Source organism: Drosophila elegans, unplaced genomic scaffold (genome assembly GCF_018152505.1).
Source record: "Drosophila elegans isolate 14027-0461.03 unplaced genomic scaffold, ASM1815250v1 contig_271, whole genome shotgun sequence".
In the NCBI taxonomy this organism is placed as follows: Eukaryota; Metazoa; Arthropoda; class Insecta; order Diptera; family Drosophilidae; genus Drosophila; species Drosophila elegans.
The window spans coordinates 964,887-983,125 of NW_024545647.1; the positions used below are offsets into that span (position 1 = coordinate 964,887).

The 18,239-nt window shown below is 37.9% G+C and overlaps 1 protein-coding gene across 1 annotated transcript; it reads left to right on the forward strand.

Moving 5' to 3' along the window:
* The first annotated feature begins 2,984 nt into the window (after positions 1–2,984).
* On the forward strand, positions 2,985–10,476 carry LOC108135401 (survival of motor neuron-related-splicing factor 30). The gene is made up of 3 exons (XM_017256099.2): positions 2,985–3,109; positions 9,619–10,037; positions 10,091–10,476. Exons 1-3 carry the CDS (start codon positions 3,068–3,070, stop codon positions 10,359–10,361), a joined length of 732 nt encoding a protein of 243 aa, XP_017111588.1. The 5' UTR covers positions 2,985–3,067; the 3' UTR covers positions 10,362–10,476.
* Positions 10,477–18,239: the final 7,763 nt, after the last annotated feature.

Sequence of the window (18,239 nt, forward strand, 5' to 3'; positions counted from 1 at the left end):
ACACTGCGTTTCTGGCGACGAGTACTTCCCGACGAGAGGCGGCAGAAATGGTGCAGGACTTACTAAATAAACTTGAACTTCCTTATGGAATATCGATGTTCATCCTGCCAAGTCTTAACATGTAACCTTCTCACTCAACAGGCTTAACATTTATCGACTCGTTCTGGACGAGTGGACACTGCCACAATTAAATACCTTAGTCTTATAGCCTGATTCCATTGCCGCATTAGTGGACTTTTTAAATGTGCCTGATTCCATTGGCGCATTAGCATTTAGTAAATGCTACTCCGACATGTGAGTGGCACTAACAGCTGATCTGGGCTTGTATACTTTTGAATTTTGGCAAATCCAAAAGAAAATAATTAAAATTATTGAACATGAGTGAGTTTACTAAACTCTGTAATGCTCAGCAGGACATCCATATTGCGACCGAGACATTTGCCAACTTGAACGACAAAGAAGAGAAGCTGATTGCGTTGTTATGACGGGTTTGCAATGGAGGCTACCTCAGTTTCTAAAAAAGGCAAGGATCCCCGTAAATGTGGAAGTAATTTTATGCCAGAGATCCAGCAATAAAGCATTGTGGTACTGCGAGCAGAATTTGCAGCGTGCGCTCTAGGTTTCAGTCATTCTTTTACAAAATAGATTTTATATTCAAAAGACATCAAAAATTGCGCCAACCTTGCTTATAGAAAACAGCTGTTGTAGTGGTGGCACGAACAAAATATCGTTAAACATCGGTATTTTCCAGTATTTTTTTAAAAACTTTCGGGGCGAATGGTTTTTAATCGCATTTAAAAATCGCATTTATTTTAAATGCGGCATTTAGCCTTATGGGATTCCCTGTGTAAATAAATGCGCATTTGGCTAAATGCGTTTTAATGCGGCAATGGAAACAGGCTATTAGTTGCTCACCTAGAAGCCGCATATAATGGCGGCTTGTGCTGATGAGGTGGATCCTTCCCCCAGACAGTGGACTCCCCTTAACAGGCAAAACAAGAATTTTCAAGGCTATCCGGCACGCCTAATGTAAAAAAAAAATTAAAGCATAATTCTGTAATATTTAACCATTGCTTAATGTCGAAGAACTAAAAAAACAAGAAAGAAAGTAAACTTCGGCAAGCCGAAGTTCATATACCCTTGCAGCTATTGCAAGAATTTAACATTTTTGAAAATATTAAAATTATGATTTACTTGCGTATACGTTTAAAAACATTGAAGCTATGATGTTTTGCAGCTCAATTATTAGATAGTTGTTTTATATATTCTTGTTATTTCTATGGGAGCTATGTGATATAGTCGTCCGATTTTGAATTTTTTAAACCGTAATTCTGAAATAAATAACCAATACTATATGTCGAAGAATTAAGAAAAAAATTAAAAAACAGCTAAATTATAATTTTTTTTTTAATTTTTTCCGATTGTTCCCGTGGGAACTATATGCTATAGTCGTCCGATCCGGCTCGTTCCGACTTATATACTACCTGCAATAGAAAGACAACTTTTGGGAAAGTTTCATGCAGATAACTTTTAAACTGAGAGACTAGTTTGCGTAGAAACGGACGGACAGACGGGCTGACAGACGGACGGACAGACGGAGATGGCTAGATCGACTTTGCTAGTGATGCTGATCAAGAATATACATATATACTTTATAGGGTCGAAAATGTCTCCTTCAATGCGTTGCAAACTTCTGACTGAAATTATAATACCCTCTGCAAGGGTATAAAAATGTATGCTACAAATGCTTTTCATTTTTTTTAATACCCTTGCAGAGGGTATTATAATTTCAGTCAGAAGTTTGCAACGCAGTGAAGCAGACATTTCCGACCCTATAAAGTGTATATATTCTTGATCAGCATCACTAGAAGAGTCGATCTAGCCATTCCCGTCTGTGCGTCCGTCCGATCTACGGAAACTAGTCTCAGTTTTAAAGCAATCTGCGTGAAACTTTCCCAAAAGCTGTCTCTCTATTGCGGGTAGTATATAAGTCGGAACGAGTCGAATCGGACTAAAAAATAAATATAAAAAATTTAAACTTCGCTGTTTTTATTTTTTTTTTTAGTTCTTCTTTAAGTTTTGCCTAAATTAATAGGAGTTTTCAACAATAACAAGTAAATAATGACATAAAAAAATTTTTTTTTCTCATTAAATTGGTGATGCATAATTTTGGGAGAGAATTCTAGCAAAGGCAGTGTTAGCTGCTCTGAACTGAAAAAAAGTTACCGTTTTTGACGTTGAAACCTTGAAAACAACTTTTTAGGTCTGTGTCAACCGTTGAAAAATATCAAAGTCTTAGTGCGCATTGTCTTAGGGAATATTATGCGTTACAACTCATTGTATATTTTATTTGAATTGCATGCTAAATTGTTATCGGAACCAAAGGCGATTCGGCCCTCGCTTTGGTTTCCCATTGTTAGTTATGCAGATTCTATATGTTCTGCATTACAAGTCGGCTATGTCCACGCCTAAGTAGTTTAGATTGTTATACATTCCCTACTGGACATAAAACGCATAAAAACGCATTAGTGGTCCATTTTGAAATGACAAATTGTCAGATCAGCCAAAATCGGAAGGTGGAAGATATATAGATAGATGTTTCCAACGGATGGACTGTGTGGAAAGAGGACGTACGTGATTGTTTTTGTTCTGATCGATTACAAAGGCAGCGAATAAAGAAAATTGAGGAGGGCACGCAAAATTATTCTTGTAATTGCAATTAGCTATTTTGAAAGCTACACATTTATATGACTTTGCTCCTCCTATATCAATGAGAAATGCAACAACAAAAGAGGAGCGTGCGCAATCCTGGTCTAGAAACATGCGGTAAGAAACGTTAATTCTACCATCTGAAAATAACAACTATCCAACTATGTAATTACGGACCGTCCAGCAAATGGATTGGATGGCTCTGTGGGAATATTGTATTTCTTAGTGTTTCAGCTTTTGTATCCAAAAGTGTTCATTATCGAACATTTCAAATAAGTGTTTTAGTTTATAATGTATTGGTACGCATTCTTGTCATGTGTTAATAAGTTTCCAAAATAATATAAACATAACGTACTTCATGGCGGACGATCTGCAAAACTACAAATTGCAATTGCAACAGGTGTGTTATATTGTTATCTTGTTTTTGTAGATATATGTATAATATAAAACTGCAATCATAACATGAATTGTGTTCATCGCTTTATCCCTATCTTCGTCAGATCTAAGAGTTCAGCAAAACAACAAGTCGAATTTAACGCTAAAAAACTACTACCATTTTAAACACTGCTCTTATTCTAGAGGAGAGTCGATCTAGGCATGGCCGTCTTTTTGTCCGTCCGTTTGTACGCAAACTAGTTTCTCAGTTATGAAGCTATGTACATACATGCATGAACCTTTCGCAAAAGTTGTCTTTATATTGCAGGAAATATAGAAGTCGGAACGAGCCGGGTCGGTCAACTATAGCATACATTGGTATATCTTCCATGGGAACTATCGGTAAAATAAATGAAAAAAAATAGAACTTTACTCATTTTTATACCCTGGCAGAGGATATTATTATTTCAGTCAGAAGTTTAAAACGCTGTGAAGGAGACATCTCCGACCCTATAAAGTGTATGTATACATATATATATATTCTATATCAGCATAGCATGTATAGGAAAGTCGATCTAGCCATGTCCGTCCGTTTGTATGCAAACTAGTCTCTTAGTTTTAGAGCCATCTGGATGAAACTTTCACAAAAGTTGTCTTCCATTTGCAGATAGTACAAAGGTATGTACATAAGTCGGAACGGCCGGATTGGACAACCATAGCATAAGATCCATAGAACAAAATTATAACTTTGCTGTATTTGATACCTTTGCAGAAGGAATTATAATTTCAGTCAGAAGTTTGCAACGCACTGAAGCAGACATTTCCGACCCTATAAAGTGTATATATTCTTGATTAGCATCACTAGGAGAGTCGATCTAGCCATTCCCGTCTCAGTTTTAAAGCAATCTGCGTCAAACTTTCCCAAAAGCTGTCTTTCTATTGCGGGTAGTATATAAGTCGGAACGAGTCGAATCGGACGAAAAAATAAATATAAAAAATTTAGATTTTGCTGTTTTTATTTTTTTTTTTGTATTTCTTTGACATATAGTAATGGTTAAATATTTCCGAATTACGGTTTAAATTTCATAAAAATCGGACGACATAACATAAAGCTCCCATGAGAACAACAAAAACATTAAAAAAAAAAATTAAAAAAAATTTAACTTTTCAATTTTGTAATTTTTTTTTAAATTCTTTTTGAACGTTTTATTATTTGACAGTTCAGAATAACGCTTTTAATTTTATTAAAATCGGAAAACGATATCATATAGATGCCATAGGAACTACCGAATAATTGAGCTGGAAATCATCATAGCTTCAATGTTTTTAATCATATACGCAAGTCTATCATAATTTTAATGTTTTCAAGAATATATAATTTTTGCAATAGCTGCAAGGGTATATGAACTTATGGTTGCCGAAGTTTGTTTCCTTTCTTGTAATGGTTAGTTAATGGTTTGGTTCAGTTCTGACTAAATAATTTCTACAATATAGGGTCTTAAATATTTTGTAGCCCAATGTATAGCTGCTAGCTCGGGTTCTTTTCTGTTTTTGTTATGTGTTTCTAACATTTTCTCTTGTGTATGTTTTAAAATTTGAGGAATGTAATCGTGCTCTATTTTATTATACAGTACATCAAAAGGTTTTTGGTTCGTTGTAGAATGAATGCTCTGATTATATTGTTGAGCGGATCTTATTACTATTTCGGAATAGTCGGTTAAATGAAATTCTTTAATGTATCGAGCTAACTCTGTTAATGTAGAATGTGCCCTTTCAACTTGTCCGTTTGAGGTACTGTGCGTAATGTAAAGTTAAGCCGCACCTTTGTGCAAAAGATTTAAATTGGGCCGAGGTAAAGCTCGGTTCATTATCGGTCACTATTATTTTTGCTTTGCTTTTTTAATTTATTTTGGATTTCTTTTACTACTAAAAATTTAGAGTAAGCGTCAATACAAGTTATGAAAGCAAGACTTATCGCGTAAAATATATCAATGTGTAAATTTTCCCCTTCTTTATTTGGGATTGGGGCTTTTCCAATTGTCTGTTATATTTGTCTGTTATATTTGATTTCATTGCAAAATTTTACAATTTTTGTTCTTTTAGTTTTGTAAGTAAGACCGAAGTCTGAGACCGATTCGTTACTGTTAGTTAAGTTGTTGATCTGAATCCTTGATAGGGCGTCTGCAACTACATTAGTTGTACCTGCATTATAAATGACTTTTGGAGTGAAACTTTTTATGAATTAGTAGCTGGGTTTAAATGCGTTAACTGTGGCTCTAACCATAGTGCTTCCTCCCGTCGTTGTCCTGCCTTTTTAGAGGCGGAGGGAAACGTAGGCCCAATACCTCTGTGGATCGCTGCCCGATTTAAAAGCGTGTCTTTCAATTTGCTTTGCACCCGGCTCATAGTGCTTGGTTTACCTCGCGACCTTCGGTATCCTCAAGTCAGCCCTTGCCAGTGCGTGATTCGCGCCAAAATGTATTGCCCCCGCTAAGCCAGCCAAACGTTGGAACTACTCAACAACCTGCACAGAACAGGTTTATGGAATTAATTGATAAGTTAAGAAAGCATCAAGAGAATGCTGCGATGGCTAAAGCGGCTGCAATTGACAAACTGTTTGATCAAATGATGTCGATGATGACGACGACGTTGCAAATACTACAGAGCGTGATGTTCAAGCACGCCATCCCGCTGGGGTCGACGCTTTACGATGACTAATTACGGAATTTGGAACGCCAACGGCTAAGTTGGCAAATCTCTGGAGGTTGAGCATCTTCTACTTATTTCGGAGACACATTTTACCAGCCGTTCTTTTTTCCGTATGTATGGATATGCTGTATACTGAGCTGCCGTTATTGTTAAGTCCCCCCTCGACTATAACCTGAGCGCCACAATATCAGAGACTCATTTGCAAGCAGTTGCCATAAAATTGGACACTGGGTTCGGCAGAGTTTCGTTCGGTGCTGTCTACTGTCCTGGACATCATCATTCTTGGTCAGCTCATGAATATCTGCCCCTTCTGCTAGAAGTGTTCCTATTCCTCCACCATCTTAGTCTGCTTTGAAGCCAGAAACTGCTACCTTGGCCAGAAAAGGTCATGCACTCCGCGCGTCTGGATGTGGACAAGGCATACCATCGGCATTGCAAGGTGGAAGGCTGCTGTGTCAGAACTTAAAAAGTCCTCCGTTTAGCCAAATCTGAATATCGGTGCCATCACGGGTTTTGCGCTGTGGGAATGCCCACAACCTAAAAAGACAGCCGCTTCAGAGATTCTCACTTAAACGTAACGATGGCACTTGGGCTCACAGTGATTCCGAGACTGCTGAAGTTTTTGCAGATGATTTGGAAAACCACTTCACTCCATGTGACTTTGCATCAAGCCAATAAGTCCAAACAACGATCTCTAGATTAGGACTCTCTTTTGGCCCTCCTGTTGATGTGCGTCCAGAAGACGAGGGTGAGGTTCGTGATCATATTAGATGACTAGTTTCCTTTAAGGCACCTGGCCTGGACGCGATTGACAGAAGGGTAGCAAATGCTCTGCCTAGCTCAGTCATTACGCAGCTCTGCCAACTCTTTAATGCCACCCTAGACCTTGGCCATTTTCCAGCCCCTAAAAACATGTTCTAGTCACAATGGTACCAAAAAAGGAAAAGAACCGTGCTTCCTAGTTTACTATCGGCTGTTTAGTCTCCTATCCACTTTTTCCAAGATTTTTGAGCGGATCATGCTTGCTAGGCGCTTAGCTATAACAGCGTTTGAAGCACTTCCAGACCACCAGTTTGGCTTTCGTAGTCGCCATTGTGCTGTTGAGCAATTGCACAGAGTAGTAAATCATGTACTGGGTGCTCTGGAAGATCGCAAATACTGCTCAGTTGTCTTTCGTGTTGTTCGACAGGCCTTTCACAGGGTTTGTCACGAAAGTCTCTTTTACAAACTAATGCCACTTTTGCCTAAGGGATTATGGAAGTTAATCATGTCATTCTTTTAAAAAATGCAGTTTCCTGTCGATAACCGTGGACGTCGTTCTGGACTACGCCCAATTCGTGCTGGGGTCCCGTAGAGAAGCGTCCTTGAAGCGGCGGATCTTCAAAACCCAGTTGCACGCGGTACACTCCTGGTCACCTATGCAGATGACACTGCATTTCTTGCAGTTGGTAGTACCTCATCGTCTGCCTCCCGACGTGTCCAGACATTCTTAAATTAATTCGAGTGTTGGGTTTCTCGGTGGAACATTGCACTGAACGTCGACAACACGCAGCACCCCAAATTTGCTCTCCGCCCTGGTCGTTCGCTTAACCTCTACCTTGTTGTTTTAAAGGACAAATTGACCGCGTGTGTGGCTCAGCTAGATAATAAATAACTTGCTCGGTCACAGCCTGGGGTTCATCTCTTAAATGGGTACAAACGTGAATATCAAAGGCGCTCAGGAGGATACTGGGGGTAAAATGGCACCATTGTGAAATCGAAAATCGTGTGTTGTTTCAGGACACGGGAGTGCCGACGGTTAAGGAGACAATTTGTAACATTTCAAATCGATAAAGAGATCGCTTGCAGGATTACACGAACCGTCTGGCTAGACGCCTTGCTACACCCAGCGGACCCGTGGGTTATTAACTGTGATAGACAAAGGCGTTTCTTATAACAACACAAGTGTGCTGACAAGCTTTTACCTGTCCTGCACTTAATACCCGAATATTTGGGATCTTTGAACACTCCTAAGCATACACGAAAACAAGGACTATCCTTGTGGGGCGTGTAAAATAAATTATTGACAAAAAAGAAAAAAATTCCACTGGCGCATTAGCATTCAGTTAATGCTACTCCGACATGTGAATAAAACGAACAGATGATCTGGGTTTGTTTACTTTTGAAATAATAGTAGTTAATTATGTCCTGACCATCCATGCAGAAGACACTGTAGCTACGCTTATAAACATTATCCAATGGATTCAAAGTAAACTCCAAGAGCTGACACGAACCAAAAACTTAAAAAAATTACTGATTAAACAAAAGACATTGTAAAGGGCTCCCCTAAAAGTAAGCCTTTGGAAAGAAAATGGCGTTTCCCAGTAGAAGTTTGTGCTTCTACAGTTCTTAAATAACCATGATATAAATAACAAGGTCCTTTCGGAAACCCAGCACAAAATGTACTTCACTTGAAGTTTTCGTTTCTGACAGAAACATTTATGTGCTGGTGGTTCTAGAGAGTCTTTGGTTTCTCAAAAATACTATTTTGGAACGACGGGCTTTAAGTTAAACCTAAGGCAGCCAATAAGCTACGGCTTATAAAAAAAAATGGTTCCATGCTAGGATTTTATCCTGCCAAGGATGACAATAAAAAAGGTCATTAAGGTCCTATTGGAATTAGTTAATATTGCAAATTGTATGTTGAATAATTGCACTATATTTTCCCTTGTATATTTTGTAGCTTTACTTGTGTGTGCTGTGAAACGCCAGAAAGATATTTTTAGAGAAACATCTAATCAGATTTTTTTGTTTTATTAAGAGCTCCAAGAGCAGATTTTGAGTCTGCGTCGGCTTTGGCAGCGTTTGCTGTATTGGTACCACTGTGTTTGATTGTAATCCACTTAGCAAATGAACAGTAATTTCTGGATCCAGTTTTGATGTCTGTTGCTGCATTATTCCTGCAGTGTTTTGGTGAAGAGTCGTATGACCCGTTGTTGTAACTTATCGCCTGAACATAAAATTTCTCGGGGTCGTGGTTGATGGTATGCACAGAAAGTTTTGTCGGGTGACTGGGTTTCGAGCAGCAATTTTTTGTTGTCTTAAACAAGTTTTTAACTCTAGATAGGGCAGCCTTTATAGCTGGCAGAGTGGTTTTTATATTTTTTGACAGAATGGTCCTCCCTTTTTACAGGGCAGGTGTCAGTTGGATCTGTAACTTAATTTGTATACCCGTTAATCGTAGAGTAAAAGTATTCGTTGAAAAGTATGTAACAAGTAGAAGGAAGCGTTTTCGAACACGACACTCTTAGTATATATACTCTTGATCAGATTTAATAGTCCAGTCGATATAGTCGTTTCTGTCCGTATGAACGTCGAGATCTCGGAAATAATAAAAGCTAGAGATTTGGGATTTGATATGCAGCGCATGTTTGTTTCTAAACGTCACTGAATAGTATGAAAAACTGAGTTCGATTTTAAACTGTTAGTGTCGTGCTCTGCCGCTGCATAAGATAGGGTCGTTGTACCGGGGGGTGTCCAGATTGTTGGTAAGGTTGTATGGGTCGAGAAACGGGTCTTGGACTCTACACGGCTCATTGAATTCCTTCATATAGAGAAGAAGGCGTTGTTACTGATTGACAAGATCCGAAGTTGTCTTGTTCTTGTTGCCAAGTTTTCCTCATTTAAAAAAAAAAGGTTTTGGGTCTTACACGTTGTTGTTTTGGTTTTTTGTTTTTATTACAATTCTCTATTTACATTACTTTATAATTTTACAGAAAAGTGTTTGTATAATCTGATCTGTACAAAATATTATATTAAAAACATTTCTTCTTTTCTAATTTATAGGTCGAAGCGGCTCTTCAAACAGATCCAGAAAATGATGAACTATTAAAACTCAGAAGTGACCTTCAAGAAGTTATTACCCTTACTCGAGATCTGATACAAACCCAATTAGAAGAAAAGCATAAATCTTCATATGTGGAACCGTCTTCAACTAAAAAAGCGTCATCCAACTATTTTGATGACATTGAAGCTGCACTTTTAGAGGCCGAAAAATTAGTCTCTGCTGCCAAAACTTGGAGGATTGGAGACAAGTGTCAAGCTAAATGGAAGGAGGATCGTCAGTACTACGACGCAACTATTGAAGACATAACAAGTAAAGGGGAAGTCAAAGTAATTTTTGATGCCTATCAAAATCGATCCACTACACATGTCCACGAGCTAAGAGAACGAACTACACGCAACGAAGTGTTTCCTTCAAACAAGTATTCATTTAAAAACAATATCAGTTAAAGTTAGTAACACATTTTTCTTACAGGCGTCACAGGCCCAATCAAAAAGAATATTTAAAAAAACGAAAGCAAAAAAAACAACAGCGTTTTAAAGATTTGGAAGAGGAACGAGAATCAGACAAAAATAAATGGCTTAATTTTTCCACTAAAAATCAGAAAAAAACTGGACTGAAAGCGAAAAGTATATTTGCCTCTCCGGATAATGTAAGCGGTAGAGTTGGCGTCGGAACATGTGGAACAGCAGGAAAAGGCATGACTGATTTTACTATAGGCGAGAAATATAGAAAGGGTCTTTAAACTGTGAAATCTATATGTTTTAAAGCGCTACAAAATAAAAGATTCCAAATAAAATATAAAAAAAAATTAAAAATAAAAACCGACCCCGAAGTGCTGGTTGCCATAAACTTAAAAATATGGTTTAATAATACGGTTATTAATATATATATTTTTAAATTTTACGCTTTTTAGGAGTTATATGAAAAAAAATGTTTTTTTTAAAATTTTTTTTTCATATAAAATTTAAAATTTTATTTTTTAAAAGATTAAAATTTATACAAGAAAAGAAGCTAGTTTAGACAAGTTTATATACCCTCAATTACTCGATCCTTCCTATGGCAGCTACATAATATCGCTTTCCGATTTAAATATAATTAAAAGCGTGAGTCTAAACTATCAAATTATAACTATGTATGTCCACAAGAAATTAAAAAAAAAATCAAAAATAGAGAAGTTAAAAAATTTTTTAATTATATTTTTTTTAATGTTCTGATTGTTTCTATGGGAGCTATATGATATAGTCGTCCGATTTTGATCTAATTTAAACCGTAATAATCCATCACTAAATATCAAAGAACTATAACACAAATGGAAAAACAGCAAACTTAAATTTTTTTTATTTTCTTTCCCGATTATTCCTATGGGAGCTTTATGATGTACTCGTCCGATCCGGCTCGTTCCGATTTATAAACTACCTGCAAAAGAAAGACAACATTTTGGAAAGATTCACGCAGATAGCATTGAAACTGAGAGAATAATTAACGTAGAAACGGACGGACGGAAAGACGGTCATGGCTAAAACGGCTCTCCTAGTGATGGTGGCGCATTTTGGCTTCGGCCGATTTTGGTAACGATACAAGATGCATCGGCGAAGGTACATTCGTAATCGATCTTTTCTCCAGCTTTTAAAATATGGGGTTGTTCGGGCCTTTTAAGTTCTCTCTGTTGCACATTTTCTATGATTTGTTAGTCCTGCATTTTTGGGTTTCCGCAACATTTTGTTTGTGTACATTTTTGTCTACTCTTTTTTAACACGCTTTAATAAATGATAAAAAACTTTAAATACCTGACGATAGAAATACTAGACACCCAAAAAAAAGCGGTGCACTGTAAGGAAATTAATTACGTAAATTTAAAAGTTGAAATCTAGAACAAACACATATGTATTAAGTGTCTCACTCTGGTGAACAAGTTCAGTTGATCAAGTTTGCTCACAAGTTTCCATTGCTGAAATTTTTTTTTGGTTTTCATACTAGCCTATTTGGCCTATGTTACTGTTAACATCCCTTTTTTCAAAGATTATAAAATCAGTACAATGTCATATGGCATATTATTTAAGATCATACAAATTTTTATTTATGTAACATTAGGAAAGAACTAGTCAGCAAATAAACAATTAAGCGAACAAAGATTATTAAGCAAAACATCATATTGGTTGACAATGTTGACATGCTGCAAGCAACCAAATCTCCTGGGATGAAAGCTAAACAAATTTGCAGACTAAAAGGCATAAATACAAAATCAAGTTGTCTGTAATTTGATTGCAATTTTGTATGCAAATAGTTTTAATTATATATTCTTTAAAAAATTTAAATTTCGAATTATATCTTAATAAAATAATGTTCCGATTGTTGCCACGGAACAATATGATATACTATACATGGTCGCACTTCTTTGTGTGAGTTATTTTTTACTCATCTTGTCGGCCTCTGCCGCCCCGCTGTGCTGCTCCCGACCACTGATATACCTTCTGTCAAAAAAGTACTGGGACTGGATTAATTAAAAAGCCTGTGCTGAACATACTTTGTAATATTTGTTGTTGTTGGTATAACTGTTCTGCAATACAAAGTGAAGTTTGAAGTAGTTTGCTTATATTCGTTGGTTACGACAGTCTGTGTTTTAGTTGCTTGCGTTGAAAAGTATTGAAAAGATAAAAGAAAGCGTTTCCGACTAAATAAAGTATATATAATCTTGATCAGGATCAATAGTCGATCTAGCCATGTCCGTCTGTATGAACGTCGAGATCTCGGGAACTATAAAAGCTTCAGGTTTGCGACTTGGCCTGCAGATTCTAGTAGTTCCTAGGCAGCGGAAGTTTATTTCAAAACGGAGCTACGCCCACTCAAACGCCCACAAAGATTGTATGTACTGTCACTCTGAGACATGTTAGATCCTAGGACTCTCTAATCGAGCTAATACCTTAAAAGTTATGGGGTTTTGAAGTCCACCACCGCCATTCTGCCGATGCTCGGCCGCTGCTGGCCGGTAATCGTTGCAGTAGACCTGTTAGAGGGAGGTTGGGGTGCTGCACGCCCTTAGCTTCTAAAAGATTTCGAAGCTAAAAGAATAAAGAAAAGGCCCGTGGGAGTCAGTCCTCCCAGTTGAGGCCCGACTAGTGTGCCATTTTCTTCTTTAGCTCCCTCTTAAAATACAAGTGGCTTACTTAATAAGCTGACTAAATTGTATTGTATTTGTGTTGTATTTTATTATAAAATGTCATCCTAACGCAACAAGTTTGGAACTTATAAGTTAATGCGCTAGTCACTAAGTTTTGGAAATATTAAAATATTACATGATACCTAAAACTAACTTAAAAAAAAACAACTAAAACTAAACTAGTTGGGTCACTTTTAGTCTCAATGACCTGAACACCGCGTAAGCTTGAGGTTCCTGTACCTCTCCACTTATTGTACGCCCCGTCACGCTGTAATATTGCGTCTTTTATGTTTATTGGAAACCATGGTTTTTCAGAAGAACGAATAACTTTACTTCGGACAATTACGAGACAGTTATATAAATAATAAATGTTGTGTTTGTAAAAGAATAACTTGTTCCTCTACTTTGGAAAGGGAATATATGTTATTCCAATGGCACGAAATAATGGTTGAGTCCAAGAGGTCATAGTTGATATATCTAACGTCCTTAAAAATTATTGTTTGGTCAAAGAATTGTAGGTCAAGTGCATAAGTCAAGAATATGAGGTCATCTTTTGAAAAGGATGGGACAATAAGTTGATCATATGTAGATACTCTGTCTGTATCAGACACAAAAAATAAATGTAAAAGCAAGTTGAGGGTTTTGGTGAAATGGGTACGGGACACGGAGTTAACCAGCTTCGTCAGCTCCCTTAAAATATCGCTATTAAAATCGCCCGTTATAATGACGTCTGAATAATTTAATGACACGTCTGGGGGATATTTAAAAATGGTCATAGTCAATTCGACAGTTGGGTCGGTATAAACACCCAATTAGCAGTTTATCAGCATTTCTTTGGTATCTAATTTCTATAAGTAAGTATTCTATTGCATTTCTGGTTGAATGTTTACATACAAACGTGGAACTAAACTTTGTTGCAACCCCACCCCCATAACTATCACGATCTGAGCGATGCAAATTATAAACATCACATTCAACTAAAAAATCACATAAATATGGAACAAACCAAGTTTCAGACACACATATAACATCGACGTTCGAATTGATAAAGAGGTATCTAAATTCTTAAATTTTTCGTTTGAGGCTTTAGTCATTTATATGACACACATTAAGACCAGCTCTCTTCTTTCCGAGAACCCTTAATATCGCATGGCTATTTGATCGATTTGGATTTATAATTATGTTATTTCTGTCACCCATTTTAAAATATTTAATTTAAAATTAGAGCCACTGATTCTAAGACTAAATAAATATAATAAAATTGATGATAATTTCTCAAAAGTAGAATATAAATATAAAAGCCTTTTAGGCGCGAAATGAGTTATCATTTGAAGTCCCTGAACTGTCAGCTTCCAGAGCAGCTAATTCATCGGTGCAAATCTCCATTTGAGCTAGTTCGCCCAAGTTTTGCACGCAAATCACCTCCCCTCCTTCTTTCTGCTTTACGTAGATATCTTCACGCCGAGAGAAAACAGCTGCTTTTGCCTCTTGAGATGCATCGCCCGCTTAAAGATTTCGTATTTTGGTTTGTTCAGCTGTTCGTTTATATATATGTCGGAGATTAATTAGAAATGCAATGAAGAAATATTATTTGTAAGTCTCTGAGTGTATTGAATAAACGAAGTTAAAAATAAATAAGGAAGAGAGAAGCTATTGAATGAGAGCGCGGTGGGGAAGGAGAGTGAAATCCCTACTGAGCGTGGCGCAATGAGAGGTAGAGAATAATGAGCGAGAGGAAGGCAGTTCAAGAAAGCCTGCGAAACGGAACAGACGCTCGTGCAGAAGAAGAACATATAATTCCATAATGGCAGACGAACCAGACTACATCAGAAGTGGGATCACCACCCCTACAAGACAATTCGGAGAACAGTTGGCGCACTCTTCTGAAATCCCAAAATAGTGATTGCGGAACTTTTGAAAGCAGCACAATCCACGCCGGCGCCTAGCACGCACCCTGTCTCGGCAGTGCTACCATCGTTCAACCCCGAAGCAGCATGGTGCAAAACGGCTCGCATGATTCTATGTGAACATCCGCAAGAAGGTGCATCTTTGGTAATGACGCTCAGCAAGTCGTTGCTCGGTAGTGCATCGCAGTGGCTATCACAAATATGCTTCGCCGGAATGAGCTGGGCGGAATTCAAGGAATTGTTCATAGAGCGCTATGAAGGCAACGAGACGCCGGCGGCATTATTGCTAAACATGCTGAAGGGACGCCCAAGCCCCAACGAATGCCTATCAGAGTACTCCAGCCGAATGGTTACATCTTTATTAACCAAGTGGAAAGCGATGACACGTCGTTGGTTCTGGCACGTTCGTCGCAAATTGATTCCAGACTGCAGCGCTTAGTGTTTACAACAAACATAAAGACAAGAGCGGAGTTACAACAACAACTCAAAGCGCATTCGTTCTTCTGAAATTCTGAATTCTCTGGAATGGACATGGGCCCCAAAAAGAAGAGGTTTAAAATGCAAACGCCGATTAGATGCCATAGTTGCGGAAAGCTGGGACACAAAGCAATAGAGTGTCGCAGGAGGAAAGCAGAAGAGAGGAACGAGACAAGAGCAGGCCATGGCAACGGCAGATCAACGATGATGGGAGAGAGATCAACTGTGACATGTTTTAAATGCGGCAAAGTTGGAGACATCGCATCAGTGTGCACGAAGGGACCAGCAGCAGCGAGTAAAAGCAGCGAGAGAAGAGTGGACATGTGCGCGATTCTTCAGCCTAACGGAACTGCAATACAATTCGGTGAGCGGTTTCCATTTTTCTTTGATTCGGGTTCCGAATGCTCGTTGGTAAAAGATAGTTAGGGACAAAATTCAGCAAATGTTAGAAGCAAATGTAATACGACCTAGCAGTTCTCCGTTCGCTAGCCCAATGTTACTAGTCAAAAAGAAAGACGGGAGTTACAGACTATGCATCGATTATCGTGAACTAAACGCAAACACTGTGTCAGATAGACCAGATTGATCGCCTGCGAGGTGGAAAATATTTTTCTAGCTTAGACATGGCCAGTGGCTTTTACCAGGTGCCTATTTACTCCGATTCCGTTGAAAGAACTGCATTCGTGACTCCGGAGGGTCAATACGAATTTCTATCAATGCCGTTTGGACTGAAAAACGCCTCATCGGTCTTTCAGCGCGCCATAGTTCGAGCCTTGGGAGATTTAGTCAATACGTATGCAGTAGTCTATATCGATGATGTGCTAATTGTTTCGAATTCCACAGATGAAGCATTCGAAAGATTAGAGGCAGTGTTGAGCGTCTTATCAAAGTCGGGGTTTTCTTTCAATGTAAAGAAATGTCAGTTTCTCCACACAGAGATAGAATACTTAGGTTTTCTAATCAGGGACGGTGAGCTAAAACCCAACCCTCGAAAAATCCAAGCACTAACTCAACTACCTAAACCAGCTTCAGTCACACAGATTAGACAGTCATCCTATTTCAGGCAATTCGTACCTAGATTTTGAGAAGTAATGAAGACGCTATATGAATTAACTTCAAAGTCAAATGCATTCGAGTGAAAAGAGCAGCATGAGGAAATTCGTCAAAAAATCATTAAGGTGCTAACTAGTGACCCTGTGTTGATTATATTTGATCCCAAGTTTCCAGTCGAATTGCACACGGATGCAAACGCTAATGGGTATGGCGGTATGTTAATACACAAGGTGGATGGCAAGCGTAGGGTATTCGAATACTACTGTAAATGCACCACGTTGGCAGAATCCAAATACCACTCATATGAGCTCGAAACATTGGCGGTGTATAATGCTATCAAACACTTCCGGTAGCGGTAGAAATTTCACCGTTTACACAGATTGTAATTCCATCATAGCGAGTCGTGAAAAAGCAGTATTAACCCCGCGGGTGCATCGATGGTGGTCATTCATGCAGCCCTTCGAATTTCAGGTAGAGTACAGAAAGGGGAGCCAAATGGCTCATGTTGATTGCTTATCAAGAAATCCCGTCGAAGTTGTTGCGCAGGCAAATGCAAGCAAAGTTGTGGAAGTACGAGTTGACTTGGCAACTATCACTCACAACTGGCTTGTATCTGAACAGCAGCGTGATCAAAATATATCCAGAATTATGAACGAATTGAATAGTGACGAAATGCAGAAAGAGCTTGCAAACAAAGATTTCCGCCATGTCAATTCAAATTCTTTCCCGCCAAAAGAAAAAACATCGGATAGAAACTTGCGGTAAGGAACGTAAATTCCATCGTCTTGCAATAACCGGGAAAATTTCGGCACGGCAAAACCTTACGGACCATCTCGGAATGAGATCGCGGATGGTAAATGGAGCTCTGTGGAACAAGAAGTGTGCTCGGCTTCTTTTTCCATTTGATTGAATACGATTTGTAAGCTACATCAGCAGAACAGCCGGACAAGCTTATGGAAAAGTAATTAATGTTGTAATATAAAACTGAAAGCATTCCGGCTTCAAAGTATGACAGGAAGAATCGGTTATCGAATGCGAATTTGCGCCTCTGGGTTTTTACCATAAAAACTCAAGCGACAGGGATCCTCAACACGAGTATTGCCCAGCAGGTTCGTCGAGCTGGTGCAAATGGCAACAAGCTGAGGCTGACAACACTCCTGAAAGCTTCGTCTATTAACACCAAGTTTTATACCAGCTGATCATCCGATTTATGATGATAATTTTATCGATGTCCGAATTTTATCCGGAACACAAAATAATAATGAATAACAATTCACTGTGATGGACTTTGGTCCGAAGCATATTCACGCTGGAACAAAAATAATTAAAATTGCTAATTATCTAGCAGTCGCCATTTTTAATAAAGGTCATAATTGGTACCAAAGAATTGAACGCACTAAGCAAGGATTTGCTAAAAGAACTTCCGAAGACCTGAGTTATGAGAAGAAGGAAAGTCCAATGTATGGATCTGGGATCGCCGATTGATGCAAAGTGAATATTACATATTATTTTTAGAGTTACTCCATTATAATTGTTTCCTAAACTTTAATCGCGTTTTTCTCAAAACAAATTTTTTTGAGGTGGTTGACATTATATTTCAAGTTCTACCAAATTTTAAAGTTTGATATATATCTTGTCTAAAAACTCGTTATCGCATCTACTTTGGATTTAAAAACAATTTTGATATAAACTATTTTTAAATATATCGAAAAAGTCGAAAAAATTGATCAAAAATCATTGACTTTTGTTGTTCCTTCTTTATATTCTCATAATGTCAATAAAAACATAGGAAAAATTAAAAATGTTTTTCATTTTTATTTTTTTACTTCAAAAAAAATGTCCATATGAATTTATATTAATATTTGTTTGTTTATTGAATTTTATATTTATTTATTGAATTATTTATACACATATATATAAGTTGATATTTAGCTGATCAGCTGGGCTATTGTGCAGACTGAGAACTGGGAAGAATCTAAATCTGGGATGGACGGGAAGCCGTCCTCGCCCTCATTGGAAAACCAGC

Coding starts and splice junctions, on each gene's coding strand:
- LOC108135401 (XM_017256099.2), top strand. CDS start 3,068: ATGGCGGACGATCTGCAAAACTACAAATTGCAATTGCAACAG. Junction 3,110..9,618: donor ACAAATTGCAATTGCAACAG/GTGTGTTATATT, acceptor TCTAATTTATAG/GTCGAAGCGGCTCTTCAAAC. Junction 10,038..10,090: donor GAAGTGTTTCCTTCAAACAA/GTATTCATTTAA, acceptor TTTTTCTTACAG/GCGTCACAGGCCCAATCAAA.